General features: G+C 46.8%; 1 protein-coding gene across 1 annotated transcript in view; it reads right to left on the minus strand.

Annotated features, from left to right (window-relative positions):
- FBXO32 (F-box protein 32) overlaps positions 1 to 15,100 on the minus strand; it is a 39,921-nt gene that overhangs the window by 5,865 nt on the left and 18,956 nt on the right. The window contains exons 5-8 of the mRNA XM_084751004.1: positions 9,918 to 10,011; positions 8,939 to 9,123; positions 2,426 to 2,608; positions 1,670 to 1,813 (exon numbers count right to left, since the gene is read on the minus strand). Coding sequence (XP_084607130.1) covers positions 1,670 to 1,813; positions 2,426 to 2,608; positions 8,939 to 9,123; positions 9,918 to 10,011 — 606 coding nt within the window. The remainder of the gene's footprint in view (positions 1 to 1,669; positions 1,814 to 2,425; positions 2,609 to 8,938; positions 9,124 to 9,917; positions 10,012 to 15,100) is intronic.

Raw genomic sequence — 15,100 nt, forward strand, 5'->3', positions numbered from 1 at the left:
GAGCCGAGTGCTACAAAGCACAGCACCATCGGTAACAGTTCCCTGTCAAGAATGCCACCGCAGGGGCTGGAGAAATGGCTCAGTGGTTAAGAGCATAGGCTGCTCTTGCAGAGGACCAGGTTCTGGTCTTGTACTTGGGTCAAGTGCCTCACAAACACTTGTAACTTTGGCTCCACCCTCTTTCAGCCTCTGTAGGCACCAATCTCAGATGCACATAGCCACACACAAACATGCATGCGTGTACGTGATTAAAAACACCAATACATCTTAAAAGCAAAAAGAATGTCATTGAATTAATGGGCCAGGGAAGGGAGTCAATGAGTAAAATGACTGGTGTGCCACCTTGAGGATCTGAGTTTGGATTCCCAGTACCCACGTAAAAGCTGGGCATGGAGGCATGCAGCTTGAAGGCCTAGCACTGGGGTAGGGGAGAGACAGATCTCTGGAGCTCTTTGGTTAGCCAGTCTAGCCAAACTGGTGACTCAAGAGTCACCTCCCCCCCCACCCCCCACCCAAATGTAATTTTTAAAAAGTTAAAAAAATTTTTTTTTAAAATTTCATGTGCATTGGTGTTTTGCCCCATGTATGTCTGTGTGAGGGTGTCAGATCCTCTGGAACTGGGGTTATAGACAGGTCTGAGCTGCTATGTGAGTGTTGGGAATTGAACCCAAGTCCTCTGCAAGAGTAACCAGTGCTCTTAACTGCTTAGCCATCTCTTCAGCCCTCTAAATGTAATTTTAAATTTTTTTTTATTTGTTAATTTTTATGTATACTGGTATTTTGCCTGCATGCCTGTGTGTCTCTGTGTGTATGAGGGTGTCAGTGTCAGATCCCCTGGAACTGAAGTTACAGACAGTTGTGAGCTGCCATGTGGGTACCAGGATCCTTTGGAAGAGCAGCCAGTGCCCTTAACCACTGAGCCATCTTTCCAGCTCTCCAGGTTCACTCTTTAAAAAACAAAGGTGGAGAGCTATTGAGGAAAACGGGAGACTGTGACCTCTGGCCTCCACACGCATGCTCATATGGGCACCTGCACGTATGTGTGCATACACAAACAACACATTCACACATTATCCTCCTCCCACTCAAAAAGAATTCCACAGCCCTGGGAGGCTAAAGAATTAGTGTTTACCTATACGTGTACCCGTGCACACAAAGACCGACTATGTGGCGAATGGGTTTCAGTGACAGATCAATATAAGGGGTGAGGGAAGTGGAGCCCTTTGATTTTTCTTCCCTGTCCAAGAATTGAGAAAGCAAAGTCTCTCTCTCTCTCGGGCTGAGATAGGAAAGAACAGGGAAGATACAGCCTTATGTTGCTGGCACTGTTGGCTCTTAGGGCCTGGCTCAGGGAAATCAGGGCAGGAGCTCCAGGCAGGAACCTGGAGGCAGGGACGAAAGCAGAGGCCATGGCGGGATGCTGCTTACTGGCTTGCTCCTCACAGCTTGCTTTGCCAGAGCACCCAGGACCACCAGCCCAGGAGAGGCACTGCCCCCGGTCAGCCAGGCCCTCCTACATTAATCACCAATCAAGACAGTGCCACGTAGATTTGCCCACAAGCCAATCAGGTGAGGACATTTTCTAAACTGAGGCTCCCTCTTCCAAAACGACTCTAGCTTGTGTCAAGTTTGATGTGACACTAGCCAGCACAGACTCACTCGCTCGTACCTTCCAGGAGAGAATGTGGCAGTGTTTGCAAAGCTGCAAGGTGTCCCCGTATTGTTCTCTCCTCGGGTAACACCGTACAAGCTTAAAATACATCTTCTTCCAATCCAGCTGTCCCTTGTCAGACAAGATCAATCGCTTGCGGATCTGAAAATCAAACGGAGAAAAGGGGAGTTCACCAAGAGGATAGCTTGAGTTCTGTGGTTTGGACAAGATCTGCTCCCACTCTTCCCCACCCCCACCCCCACCCCCACTTTCACATGGACCCTAAAATACTCAATGAAGAAAACTGTCCAGTTGTAAGGCAGCACATTCTTAGGTCTCCCCCACTTCCTCAGTACTGTTTAACCAGCTTTTCAAAGAAATGGATGGCTATGCTTTCCTAGTGACTGTCTCTATAGTGCCTCTGGCTGGTCCTTCCCACAAGCCACTGTGGTCTTTTCTTTGCTGCGGACCTGAATGGTTATTTCTACAAAGATACGGTTATTAACACTATGGCTTTAGTTTACATCTAAATATCAGTGGTTTCGTGAAAAGAACCTTTTGAACTAATGCACATATATGAAGAAATTGGCAAAACAACCCCGAGGCAGCGTGATGGGGGAAGAACATGTTTATAAGGGTGTCTGCAGGCCCAATTCAAGTGTAGGGCCAGTCGCCTCACCCTGAGAGTCATTTCACTGATTTGAATACACAAACTGACCAGCTGCGGTCTTGGTCTCTACAGTTGGTAGAAGGAGGCCACTGGGCATCACCAACCTGCCGCTCTGAGAAGTGGTAATGGCAGAGCCTCTTCCACAGCAGCCGGTCCTCGCTGAGCACATGCAGGTCGGGGGCCGCCTGGCCCAGGCTGACCAAGTCCCGCCCGTCACTCAGCCTCTGCATGATATTCAGTTGCAAGCACACAGGCAGGTCGGTGAAGGTGAGGCCTTTGAAGGCAGGCTACAGAGAGAAGGCCAGACGATAAGCAGAGAAGAGCCGTTTCCCAGGGAACGAGCTCCCAGAATGCCCTGGCCCTCCATTCTTAAGCTGGCTGATCAACAGCTGGGTTCCCAAAGCAGTGATGTGATGCTCCTTGTCCAACATGTAGAAGCAGGAGCCATGACAGAGTCTCCCAGAGAATAGCCTGGAGTGGCTTGGCTGCCAGCTGCCAGCAGGATTTCCCTCTGTTTGCAAGCTTCTATTCTAAAACACTCTCTAATGACACACACACACACACACACACACACACACACACACACACACACATTGCAGAGAGACTTGGTCTCTCTTTGGCTGTTCTGGAACTTGTTCTGTAGACCATCCTGGCCTCCAACTCAGAGATCTGCCTGCCTCTGCCTCCTGAGTGCTGGGTTTAAAGGTGTGAACCACCACTGCTGGGCTGTATTTTTCCTTATTGAGAATTTCATATATGTTTACAGTGAAATATGATACTATCCATACCATTTATTGCCTCTAGTTCTCCTGTATTCTCCCAACTTCATGTCTTTTTAAGATTCACTTTTATTTTATATGTATGAGTGCTTGTCTGCATTATGCAAATGCGCAATGTCCATGCCTTGTGCCTGTAGCGGTCACAGGAGGATGTTGAATCCCCCGGAACTGGAGTTACAGATGGCTGCGAGCTGCCATATGGGCGCTAGGAACCAAGGTCCTTTGCAAAAGCAGCCAGTGCTTAGAACCTCTGAGACATCGCTCTATACCTCACGGCCTCTTTCTTTCTTTCTTTCCTTCCTTCCTTCCTTCCTTTCAATAACCCATATGTCCAATTACTGCTGCCCACAAATGGTGTGGGCATTCTGGATTCTTGTGTTTTGTTTGCTTCAACTGAGGGACTCACTCCCTTCCAAAAGTGCTAGTGCCCTGGATGGGTGGCCTGGGCGTGACGTTAGATCATTCCATTTCAGTATACTCTCTGGTACCCAACCCACATCTTGCCTATCTGTGCACGATGCCCTCAGCCCTCCTGGCCTTCCCTTGCCTCTTAGATTGCTTCCAAGTGCTAGGATTAGAAAGGTATGTGCCACCATGCCCAGCTTCCAGGGAATGTTTTTTTTAAAGCTGCCCCTATTCCGTTAGCATGCACTTGCAGTTAACCGCGAGCTTTGGAAGGGACTTCCGCGATCCTCTAAGCTTACAGTCAAGCCTTTTCTCATTTTGACGATCTCAAGACCCCTCGCCTAGATCTACACCCTTGAAGGCAGGATGAAGCTTGTAGACCTTGGCAACTAATCCAGCCCAAACCGCCCTTGTGGTGTTTCCTGCGGCCAGGTGCAGAAGTGCACAGGGAAGATGATGCTCTGGGAACAGGGATTATTTTCCTCATCACATTTCTGGGGGAGATACTGTAGGGAGCATAGCAAACAAATGGGAGACTCCAGGGGCGGGGGGTGTTACTTGGTACCAGCCTCACTGGGATTCCAAATGGCTGCCAGTCTTGGTGGTCCCGAGTCCTTTGGGAGGCAGGACAGGTACTAGTGGGAAGGTGGGTCACAGAAGGAGGATGTAGGGCGGTTGTGAGCAGAATGGATGAGGCATAGAAGGAACACCGTATGAGCGAACATCAGATCCAAATGGCATCCTGGGGAGTGGGGGCCTCAGTTCCCCTAGCTCCCGAAGCCTAGGTTTAGAATACTGATGATCCCTTTAGCTCTAATAATCTTGGACCTGCAGTGCCTCAGGCCTCCTGTTTCTTCAGAAGTGTCTGTGACTTGACAGTTTTTACTGCTCTCTTATACCCCAGGCTGTTGGGCTGAACTTTCAATTGTTTGCAACATTGAGTACTTTATGTGGCCGCAGAACGCCCTAGACCTATTTGTCGTTTATCATCTGCTGTTGATCATATGAGCTAATAAAACTGCCATGGGATTTTCTTTTTGTTTCCAGCACTTCAAAGCCTCTACTTTTTTGGTTAAAACTCCCAGGCCAATTATTACATTAACTCCTATTAAAGGCAAGTTTGCTTGGCAGAGTTTTCTCTGTCAAATTTGCAAACCTGAACTTTTCCAAAACCCTTGCCCAGACCTCATGCCAAGCCCTTCCTCTTGATAAATGGTTAACTGCTCGTATGCCTTCTTCTCTTTGAATACAAACATATAAAAGGAAAAATACAAGCCAGAAGTGGTGGTGCATGCCTTTAATCCCAGCACTCAAGGAGGCAGAGGCAGGTAGATTGCTACGATTTTGAGGCCAGCCTGGTCTACAAAGCAAGGCCAGGGCAGCCAAGGCTACACAGAGAAACTCTGTCTCAAAAAACCAAAAACCAAAAACCAAAACAAAAACAAAAAGGAAAAAAACACGTCACTTTTTCAGCCCTAGTCAACCATTTGGCTAAACTTCATTTGTGTCTACCCCAGCCTCTGTTTTCCAAAACATTGCTTTGCCCACAGCACTATAATTATGCTTTATTTTCCCCCCTACAAACCAGTACTTTTAATTTTGCCCTTCATCCTGTATTATATAAATTATGCTTGCCAATAAAAATTGGCTTGAAAGAATTAGATACAAAGATTTCTAAGGCATTTCTAAGGCTGGGACAAGAGTGGCAGGACTTGGTGAAAAGGAAGCATCTGCTTTGAGAGTCGTCACTTCAGTATTTTCATGGATTAGCACACTTCTCTTTCTGACAAATATACAAATAAGAGTCCAGACGGAAGCAGAGTGTTTGTGTTCCCTCTCCCCCCCCCCCCCCCTTTCCCGCATCTCCCGGCCCCAGGATCTCATAGTCCAGACTGGTTTTAAATTTGTTACGTAGTTGAAGATGACCTGGAGCTCCCCAGCTTCTGGCCTCCACTTCCCAAGTGTGCTGAGGTTACTACAGGCCTGAGCCACCACGCCCCTTAAGAGCTGGGGATTTATATGGGAAGCTCTTCTTTCTATACAGCTCTTAGAACAACACGTCCAGCTCAGAGCTCCTTACTCAGGAGAAGGCAGAGTGGGGAAAAGGCCAGCAGTTACACCTACAGCCTCTCTGAGAGCAGCCTGTTTGGATGCCAGACCTCCTTGTAGAGGCCCCTGCACATTCTGCCCTCCACGTTCTTGGTTTCTACAGCCTTAAATTCAATGAATCACAGATGCAAACTATTCGGGGGGAAATGCATCTGTATTGACTGTGTACAGGCTCTTTTTCTTGTCCTCTTGCCCTATGTATACCCTACAAGGTATTAGAATTGGGCTGGAGAGGATTAGCAGTGCACAGGAGGATGTGTGTAGACTATGCAGTCACTATGCCTCCATATACAAGATCCGTGAGCCTCCAGGGCATCTTTGAATCTATACCCCCCCTGGGGCCCCCCCATGTGGATGCTGAGGGCGACTTTTCTCATTTAGAAAACAAGGAAATGAACATCCTGCAGTGTGGCTGGGTAGAAGAGCTGAGATAATGCAGAGAAGCAGTTAGCACGGTGCCCGATACATTCCAGCCATGTATCTTAACTACAACGAATGACTAGATAAGTTAATGATCACATGGCAAGGATTTACAGTCTGTGTGCGCACGGGCAAAGCCCTTGATCATAGCACCTGATGCATCTATACTAATGCTTTCCACATACCAGGCCCTGCTCCAGCTGCTGTCTGTGGATTAGCTTGTGCAACCTCATGCCTACGTTAAATCTCACACAGGGCTAGGAGACGGGCATCTCTGCCTCTGTTTTCCAGATGAGGAAAGTCAAGCATGGGGAGACTGAATATGCAGTTGTTAACTTATCCCTGTCATCCACAATCTAGGGCGACATTCTCCAGTCATGTTCCCCTGAACCCTGACTATGTACTTCACGCAGGCAGGGGTGGGGGGAGTGGGGGAAGTTGTTGCCTCTTCCAATAAACATTCACCTCTTCAACTAAAATCCACTGACCGCCTGTGCCAGGCACAGGGCAGAAGGTGACGCTGTCTTTCCCTTTGGAGATTATAAAGCAGTAGATGGAGAGACATGTACATGCAGGAAATCATGTCTCCTAGTCAGAGAGGTTCTGAAGGAGATTGGGTGATGGGGGCTTTAAGAGATGGGAGGGGGGATGGAGAGATGGCTCAGAGGTTAAGAGCACTGACTGCTCTTCCAGAGGTCTTGAGTTCAATTCCCAGCAACCACATGATGGCTCACAGGCTCTATAATGTGATGATGCCCTCTCCTGGCCTGCAGGTGTACATGCAGGCAGAGCACTGTATACATAATAATAAATGCATCTTAAACAACAACAACAACAACAGCAAAGAGACCAGGACAGCTGTGAGCCAAGAGGCCCTGAGGTAGTGTGCAGAAGTGTGGGGTTCTTCTCGAGCACCTCAAGCAGCTGTTGGGAGGAGATGAGCTTCAGTGTCCCATGTCTTCTACAGAGGAGTGTTTTGAAAATAAGCTGAGTCAGTGGATAAGTAGTTGTGAAAAAGTTAGGAAGCCACTGATGTTGTGCATGCTTTTGCCATTTTAGGAATAAACAGTCCAAGATTCTGATGTTAGCTCTTAGCCTGATTGCTGTGTAGTGCTGGGAAGGCCCTCCGGTCCCTGCTTCAGTGCCATCCTATGAAGGGTACAGTAATTACAACGGCTGCCTTTCAAGAGGGTTTGCCTAAGGAGGGCTTAAGGAAGAAAGGTCACGGAAGTGCAAGGAATAGGGGGTAAGGATAGGCAACACATCATCTGAGGTGGCAAGCGGGAACAGCTCAGGGCAAGCTAGACCATCTAAATGGGTTCTCCCACGTTACTAGAGGGAAGATGTCACTGGAACAAATGGGCCCTGCTCATGTCTATCACTGGTTGGGAATTTCTCTGAGGAATAAGATGGAATATTTAGTGTAGGCCATAGAGAATGCTGGAAATCAGGTAGCAGGTCTGTGTGAGGTTCCTGTGAGAGAAGAAGGAAACCCTGTCTTAAATGTACATTGCTAAGCTATGCTTATACTTCAGAGATGAGACTCAGATAATTTATTAAATTACACTGTCCACAATAAATGCTTAGCTTCCTTCCTTCCTTCCTTCCTTTCTTTCTTCCTCCTCCTCCTCCTCCTCCCCCTTCTCCTTCCCCTTCTCCCTCCTTCTTATCGGGACAGTTTTTCTCTGTGTAGTCCTGGCTATTCTGGAGCTCACTTTGCAGACCAGGTTGGCCTCAAACTCAGAGATCTACCTGCCTCTGCCTCCCAAGTGTTGGGATTACCACTCAGCCACGATTAATTTTCTTAAAACAATCCAACAATGGGGATGATTTCTGAAAGAAGACTTACATTTGGGCTCTGTTCTGCTCTTTGCATGCATGTGTTTGCAGATACATGCAGCTGTGTGCATGTACACAAGTATGTGGGGGTGTACAAGCAGGGGCATTGAAGCCTAAGTGACTCTAAGGAAGCCATGTAACTAGAGGTTTCTAATTATTCCCTCTGCTTCAGAATGTAAGAAACCAAGGTGCAGAAAAAGAATTAATTGTAAGGAGAGAATGTGCTTTTTGAAAACATCATACGGCAAGGTAATTATTTAGATGAGGTCACGGGGTTTTCTGCACGTCACCTTCACCTGATACATGGTGCAATTCCAAGCTGTGTGGGTCCCGGAAGCCACTTAACCAGCCCAGTGTGTGATTAGATAAGTGAGCAAAGTGTTGTGTGAGCCTCCCGAGTGTGCCTGTCCATCGGTGAGCACTGAGAGATTATACCAGCAACATTCACAGTTTTGTGTGTGCCTTGCTCTTCCTGCTCACCATTAAGACGATGGGAGCCAACAGTGATTTTTTTTTTTATTCTGAAAGCCAAAAAGAAGTATATAGCCATGTGCCAGTAATCTACAGGCTTTTAGTTGAGTCTTACATGTATATCTAAGCTCAATTCAAGTGATATCCTTTGTCATCACTACCAATAAATAGAACTGAGATTCTAAAAGGCTGGTGGTACCAGTTCTCCGAGCCACTGTCTTCCGGGTTCTGTTATATTGAAGGCATTGTCCCCAACCCACAAACAGCTCATTCTTTTTGAGGAAATGAGGAGAGAGAGCTCCCAAGTCCCCACTGAAGACTTCAGCAGGAAGGCCAGCATCCCGAATCCAACAGCATTTTTGTTTTTGTTTTTGTTTTGCATGATGTTCCATTTGGCTGTCATCTTTCACATTCCTTCCACCTGTTTTCCCAAGTTCTTTCTTCCCACTCCCCCTTTAGCAGGACCACCCCTCACGTCACATCCTCAGCACAAATCAGAAGCGACCAGCTCCCACCATCACCAGAGGAGGCTGCACTTCTGCTCAGTGTCTGAGTGGAGGAAACCATAGTGGTGTGGGCGGGTCTTGCACTTACCCTGCTGATCTGGATGCTGTTCAGCTGCTGCTGCCAATGTAGAATAGTCTCCATCCGATACACCCACATGTTGATGTTGCCCACCAGCACAGACTTGCCGACTCTCTGGACCAGTGTGCATAAGGACGTGTACAAGGTCTGGAGAAGTTCCCTTATGAGTCTTATGTTTTGCTGGTCTTCGAGGACTTGAGTGGACAAAACGAAATCAAAGTTACGTTATTGAAATCAGGCATGTTACAAGTGGGGTTTTCTTCTTCGTTGTCTGCTACTGTTACTGGGCACTTCCTCCTAGGATACTGCCTTCTTTCTCACCGGTGTTTATTCTACACCCGGCTAATGGATCTAGTTTCCATCATCTAGGTCCTTCTTTGTTCTCTTCTCCCTGGGTTTCTAAAGAGCTCTATCTTTCCTGTTTCCATTGCTCTACCAGTGCCAAGCATCCACCTGATGAGCAAGCAGTGGGACACCTGCTTCGATCAGTGGGCGACTGCAGTTTGGGGGAGGGGCGCGGTGTTCAAAAGGTTGGGTCCTAACCCTGTCTGGCAAATCTCTGGACCATTATTTCTCCCATGCCTCAGGTCGCTTATGTGTGAAATGACTCAGTGTACTTAGAGGTCTAAGGTCTCCCTCAGTTCAGAGAGTCTATGCCTTGATTTTTGCCTTGCACACAGCTGCAGCTCCATGGGGAAGGGTCGTGTGCAGCGCATGTCCTCATCGAGAAGCCAGTCAACCTTAAGGCAGGGCAAACACGATCCTAAAGAGGTGCCAAGGGAGAAGTGGTCCTTTTCTTTGCCAAGGGCATAGGTGGTACCTTTTTTCTTTCTGAGCTGGAAGCTGGTACCCCTGAAACTCAGTTGACGTTATTCATTTCCATCCACTCACATTCCTTTAAGCCTAGTGACATGCTACTTGATAGAGAAAATCCACCTGCCTATTCCCACGCCTATAAAAAGGGCTGAGGGAGGGCAGCGGAGCTTACCTTTCAGTACTACTTTTTCTAAAATGTTCATGAAGTTCTTTTGGGCGATGCCACTCAGGGATGTGAGCTGTGACTTTGCTATCAGCTCTAACAGCTGTGGATAAAAATAGAAGTTGCCAGGCTTAGAATACAGAGATATTTTTCTCCTCTAATCTTTACTTTTGAGTCACATGACGCGCAGATACAGACTGACGGTGGGGGTGGGGGAGAGATAAACAGCAGGCAAGGGCACCAGGTAACAGAAAGCAGATGCTCTGCTCGGAGTGAAAGACAAATGGTGGGGTAATTCGAAACCAGGAATCAAGCTGAATATTTAATTGCTTTTTTTCTTTTATATATAAAAGGTTTGGGCTTCAGCCAGGGCTGATCTGTTCTATTTGGCCCACCTTGGAAAGGAGAGCTGACAGTATTCCGAAGGGAACAGAACCCTCTCATGACCTGTGAACACCGAAGCTCTGCACAGTCTCTCCCAGGGGGAACTGTTCTTGCCCCGACTTGAACTTGCTTTCACTGGCCCACTGGTCTCAGGGCACAGCAAAGCTCGTGTTTGGTGACTGTGCATCCCAAGGAAAGGATGATTCTTTTCCGACACTGCCTGCTTTTCATGCTCAGCAAGCCTGTCTGATCATTAGACTCCTTTGCTGTACTTACCTTTTTAAATAGAAAGATACCAAGGAATAGAAACTGAGGGTGTACAGTATGTCTACCTATCTCTCCCCAGAGGCTCAAATCAAGCCCCTAAGAAAAACCAAACCGACTCAGGCTCAGTAAATTGAACTTAGAAAATCAAGATTCCCCAATAAGAAAGAGATAAAAGAGAGGTAACAGAAGTGACTATGCTCAAAACACATCATTTACATATATGAAAATATCATAATTATGTTTATTATTCTGTATCACTACTATATGCTAATTCTAAAAAGCTGTATCGGTGTTTTTGGAATCTCTGCGTAAGGAGACCTCAGTGGACCCCTTGGTTCTCTATCATCACAAAATTAAACAGGCTAGCCTTTGATCTAGAACAAAATTTTCTGACTTTTTTTTTTTTTCTGAGACAGGGTCTCATGTAGTTCAGGCTGGCTTCAAACTTACTCCATAGCTAAGGATGACCCTGATCCTCTGTTTTCTACCTCCCTAGTGCTGGGAACACTGGTGCATCCCGCCACGCTTGGCTTATGAGATCTGGTGATGAAACACCAGCCTTTGTGCATGCTAAGCAAGCAAGCAAGCATTCTACCAACTGAGCTACAGCCTCAGCCCTAGGAAGCTTTCTGAGAGTGTTTCATCGGATGGGGGCCCTGCCTGATCTCTATGAGGTCATCCATTGATGGAGTAGGATACTGTATTGGATGCCAGAATCAAGGAAGAAGGAAAAAAAAACAAAGTAAAATCCAAAAATCTGTACTTTGAAAACAAAACTATATGAGAACACAAGAAACGAAAAGAAAAGCAGGGCTTTAGGGAAGGGCTAACTTTGGACCCATGCCCTGGGCCAGCGCTTCTCAACCTGTGGGCGCCACCCCCTTGGCAACCCTGTATCTCCAAAAATATTTACATTACGACTTGTAACAGTAGCAAAATTACAGTTAGGAAGTAGCAACGGAAATGATCTTATGGTTGGGGGTCACCATGACAGCAGGAACTGTATTAAAGGGTTACAGCATTAGGAAGGGTGAGAAACAGCACCTCTGTGCTCCTTTAGAGCAGCACCTCTGTGGTGTCCTAGGCACTTACTTAACCACTGGTCCCTGTTGAGCCCTTTGGACCCCTGTCAAGCCACATACAGATCTAGTTCCTTGAATATAATTTTACTTCAAATTGGAAACAAAAAGTTATAAATCTCACATGGCTTCCTGCTAGGTTTGGTTTCTTTCACATGTGCAGGGGGTGGTGTGGCCTCCTGACTTGGAGGAGGAGGAGGAGGAAGAGGAGGAGGAGGAGGAGGAGGAAGAAGAGGAGGAGGAGGAGGTGGTGGTGGTGACGCTGCCGTGTTGCACTTACTGCCAGAGACCCAAACTTAGAAGTCAGGAGCTGACAAGAGTGACGCTGACAGGCAAGGCATCAAAACATACCCGGGGGTAGGCTCTGTTCATCCACAGTGACCACAGGGCTCTGTGCCCGTCTGGTTGAGTCCTGCCACCAATCGTCACGTGACAGAGGAAAGAGGAACACAAACCTTTCATTTTCTCCCTGAGCAACAGCAGGCTCTAGAAGGCCAGGCTGATAGTTTATTAATACCCAGAGCCTCACATGACTAGCATAAAGCAAGATGAAAGAAAACAAAAGCTCTGGAGCCCAGAGCCTGTTCCTGCAGGGCAGGCGGCTGAGCACTGTGACTCATCTTTGGGTAGGAGGTGAGGCAGGGGGCAGCCTGCGATCAGCCAGGAATGCATCCAAAACATGGGTGCCATGTGACCACCAGCTTGCCAGGGTGTCAGTATTAATCTCATCTAAAAAGGCACTAATCAAAAGGAAAAAGAGAGAGAGAGAGAGAGAGAGAGAGAGAGAGAGAGAGAGAGAGAGAAATAAAACCTCAGCCTCAGGCCCCAACTGTGCATCTAAGAAGCCTCTGCTGAGTGTATGTTTAGGGGAAGCGAAAAGCTCTGTGGGACGAGCTTATCTTTATTAACTGAGGCGAGAGAGGGACATAGCAGCAAACTGTCAACTGGCGGTAGGGTGACATGTCAACTCTTCTTACCTTGTTTCACTCTATCTTCAAGGAAAGTCCCTGCTTTCATTTCTAGGCAGCTATGGAGCCCTGGAACAGGAGAATCGGGGTCTCTGTCTGGGTGACCTTTATAACTGTCATTCATTTAGCAAGAATCTCTCTGTGTCTGCTCTGTCCTAGCATTGAGGCCAGTGACAGGGAATGAAGTAAAAAAAACACATGATCCCCAGACGCACAGAATTTACTGTCTAGTCATCTAACTTGGTTTTGTATTTCCAAATGCCAATAAAAAGACTACCTACAGGAAACACAACACAAAACAACAACAAAGAAGGCTACCAACAGGAGTGTTGAGAATCAAGTGAGAGAAAAATATAAACTTACTCTGAGTACCAAACATAAAATGTCATTATCACTATTAAAATTATTCTTCCCCTCAATGACAGTCTTTTAGGGGAAGTTTAAGGTTGACAGCTGGAATAGGCAAACCTTTTAAAGTGACAAAGAGTAACTGGTTTTTTACTATGTTTATTTTTGTTCTTTGAGACATGGTTTCTCTGTGTAATATCACTGGCTGTCCTGGAACGCACATTGTGGACCAGGCTGGCCTCAAACTCACAGTGAGCCACCTGCTTCTGCCTCCCGTGTGCTGGCATTAAGGGAGCACACCACCATGCCTGGCTCCCAAATAGTAACTGTTTTAAGGTTCATGGGTCATACAGTTTTTATACTAAAAATGATCTGCAGTTGTAGCACAAAAGCAACCACAGACAATATGTAAACTAATGTGCACTTGTGTCTATCAACAAAACTTTATTTATAAAAACAAATGGGGGGCTGATGTGGTCCTGGGGTCAGTTCTGGTACACATCATAAAGATTATAAGTGAAGGTCCCATAGTCAGACATGGTGGTGCAAGCCTGTAATCCCAACACTCTGGGAGGCCGAGGCAGGCGGATCTCTGTGAGTTCCAGGCCAGCCTGGTCTATAAAGTGACTCCAGGACAGCCAAGGCTGTCTTGAAAAAACAACAAACAGACAAACAAACAAAAAAGAAAACAAAGCATAAGTGAAGGTTCCAGAGTCAAACTGCCTGCTTCAGTTTTTCTATCTATAAATTTTGTGTAATGATAGCACCCACTTTCAAACTGTTCTGAAGATTAAATAGTTCATCAAACCCTCACAATGTGCCAGGTATCAAGAATATACTCAGTAGCTATAGAAAAGACAGCTTAGATAAAATAATCGCCAGGCAGAAAACAGTGAACTACTAGGGTAAACTACAGCTTGTTTAAAGACTCTATTTCAATCGTACTTGGTGTCAACTAGATGCTGCTTTCAGACGTTAATATTCCTCTGGCATCTTTATTTCATTTATGACACATTTAATAGCTCTCTGTAGATACACTTCATGACTTTCAGGGGTGCTTCTACCATGAAGCCATATTTTGCTATCAACGGTGGATATTTACTATGGGCAAAGATAGTGCCACATAGTTCACCTGCACGGTCTCAGTTTTCAACAACAAAGAGGTCACCTTCCCTGTTTGACAAACAAAGACGGGAAGGCTCAGAGCAATTAAGCAGCAGGAGAAAAAGTGGGGGGGGGGGGCGGGGGAGATGAGTCCACATATGTCTAGCAGAGAATATGTGCTTGGATAATCAATAAGTTGGTATATAGGGCCAAAGTTTATTCTAACAATTGGAGCAATACTTGTTATTGTCTTGGGGAAGAATCTGGAAACTTTGTATCAACACTGTGCTATGATTAGCTTCCATGCTGAGGTGAAATAAGGCCCAGAAAATCTTACTGACACACATTGAGAAAGAGGCACTGGCTGTGCGTTCACCGAGGGGTCGACGACCTCCTACATCCATACAACCCTACTGCCAAGCAGCAGCAGAGAGTGTCATGTGATACCAACAATGATGGGATGAGTCTGTCATTTTGTTGTTAAGAGAGCTGTTTGCCCCAGAGAATAGATTTGTATCCGGTAATTTGTTTACCAAGATGACTGAGCCAATGGGACCCTTTGCCCTTAGCCACAGGAGAAGGAGAGGGTAGAGGAAAATGTCTTGTTTGGAAGTAGCTGTTTTCTGCTGAGCAAATTTTAGCTCAGGGGCCAGTAATTTGTGGCCGTGTTGAAGGGGAGGCAGAGGTGGAGGGGAACAGGAGGAAGTCAAGCTCTAGGCTGCCCCTGAATGCCATGGTGTCATTGTGAGTGGGCAGTGGGGGGGGGGGGACTGCCATTCTGTGTACGGATTCACGGTGCACTGAAAGAATGAAGCTTGCTACTGCAGGCAGGGGGTGGTCATCACATGCCCAGACCACATCCTGCCCATCAGCCTCGGCTCTTGCTGGTCTTTGGAGATGATGGAGAAAAGTCTAGCTGCAAGCTGTTGAGGGGCTTTTCGGGGTCCCTCTTGGGGTTTCATAATAAAGAGACGGAGACATCTATATAGTATAAGCCTGTTAGCCTTTTTGCTGGGGGCAGTCTCCTCTGCTAGCAACGTAC

This window comes from Acomys minous, assembly GCF_964271855.1.
Source record: "Acomys minous genome assembly, chromosome: 12".
Classification (NCBI taxonomy): Eukaryota; Metazoa; Chordata; class Mammalia; order Rodentia; family Muridae; genus Acomys; species Acomys minous.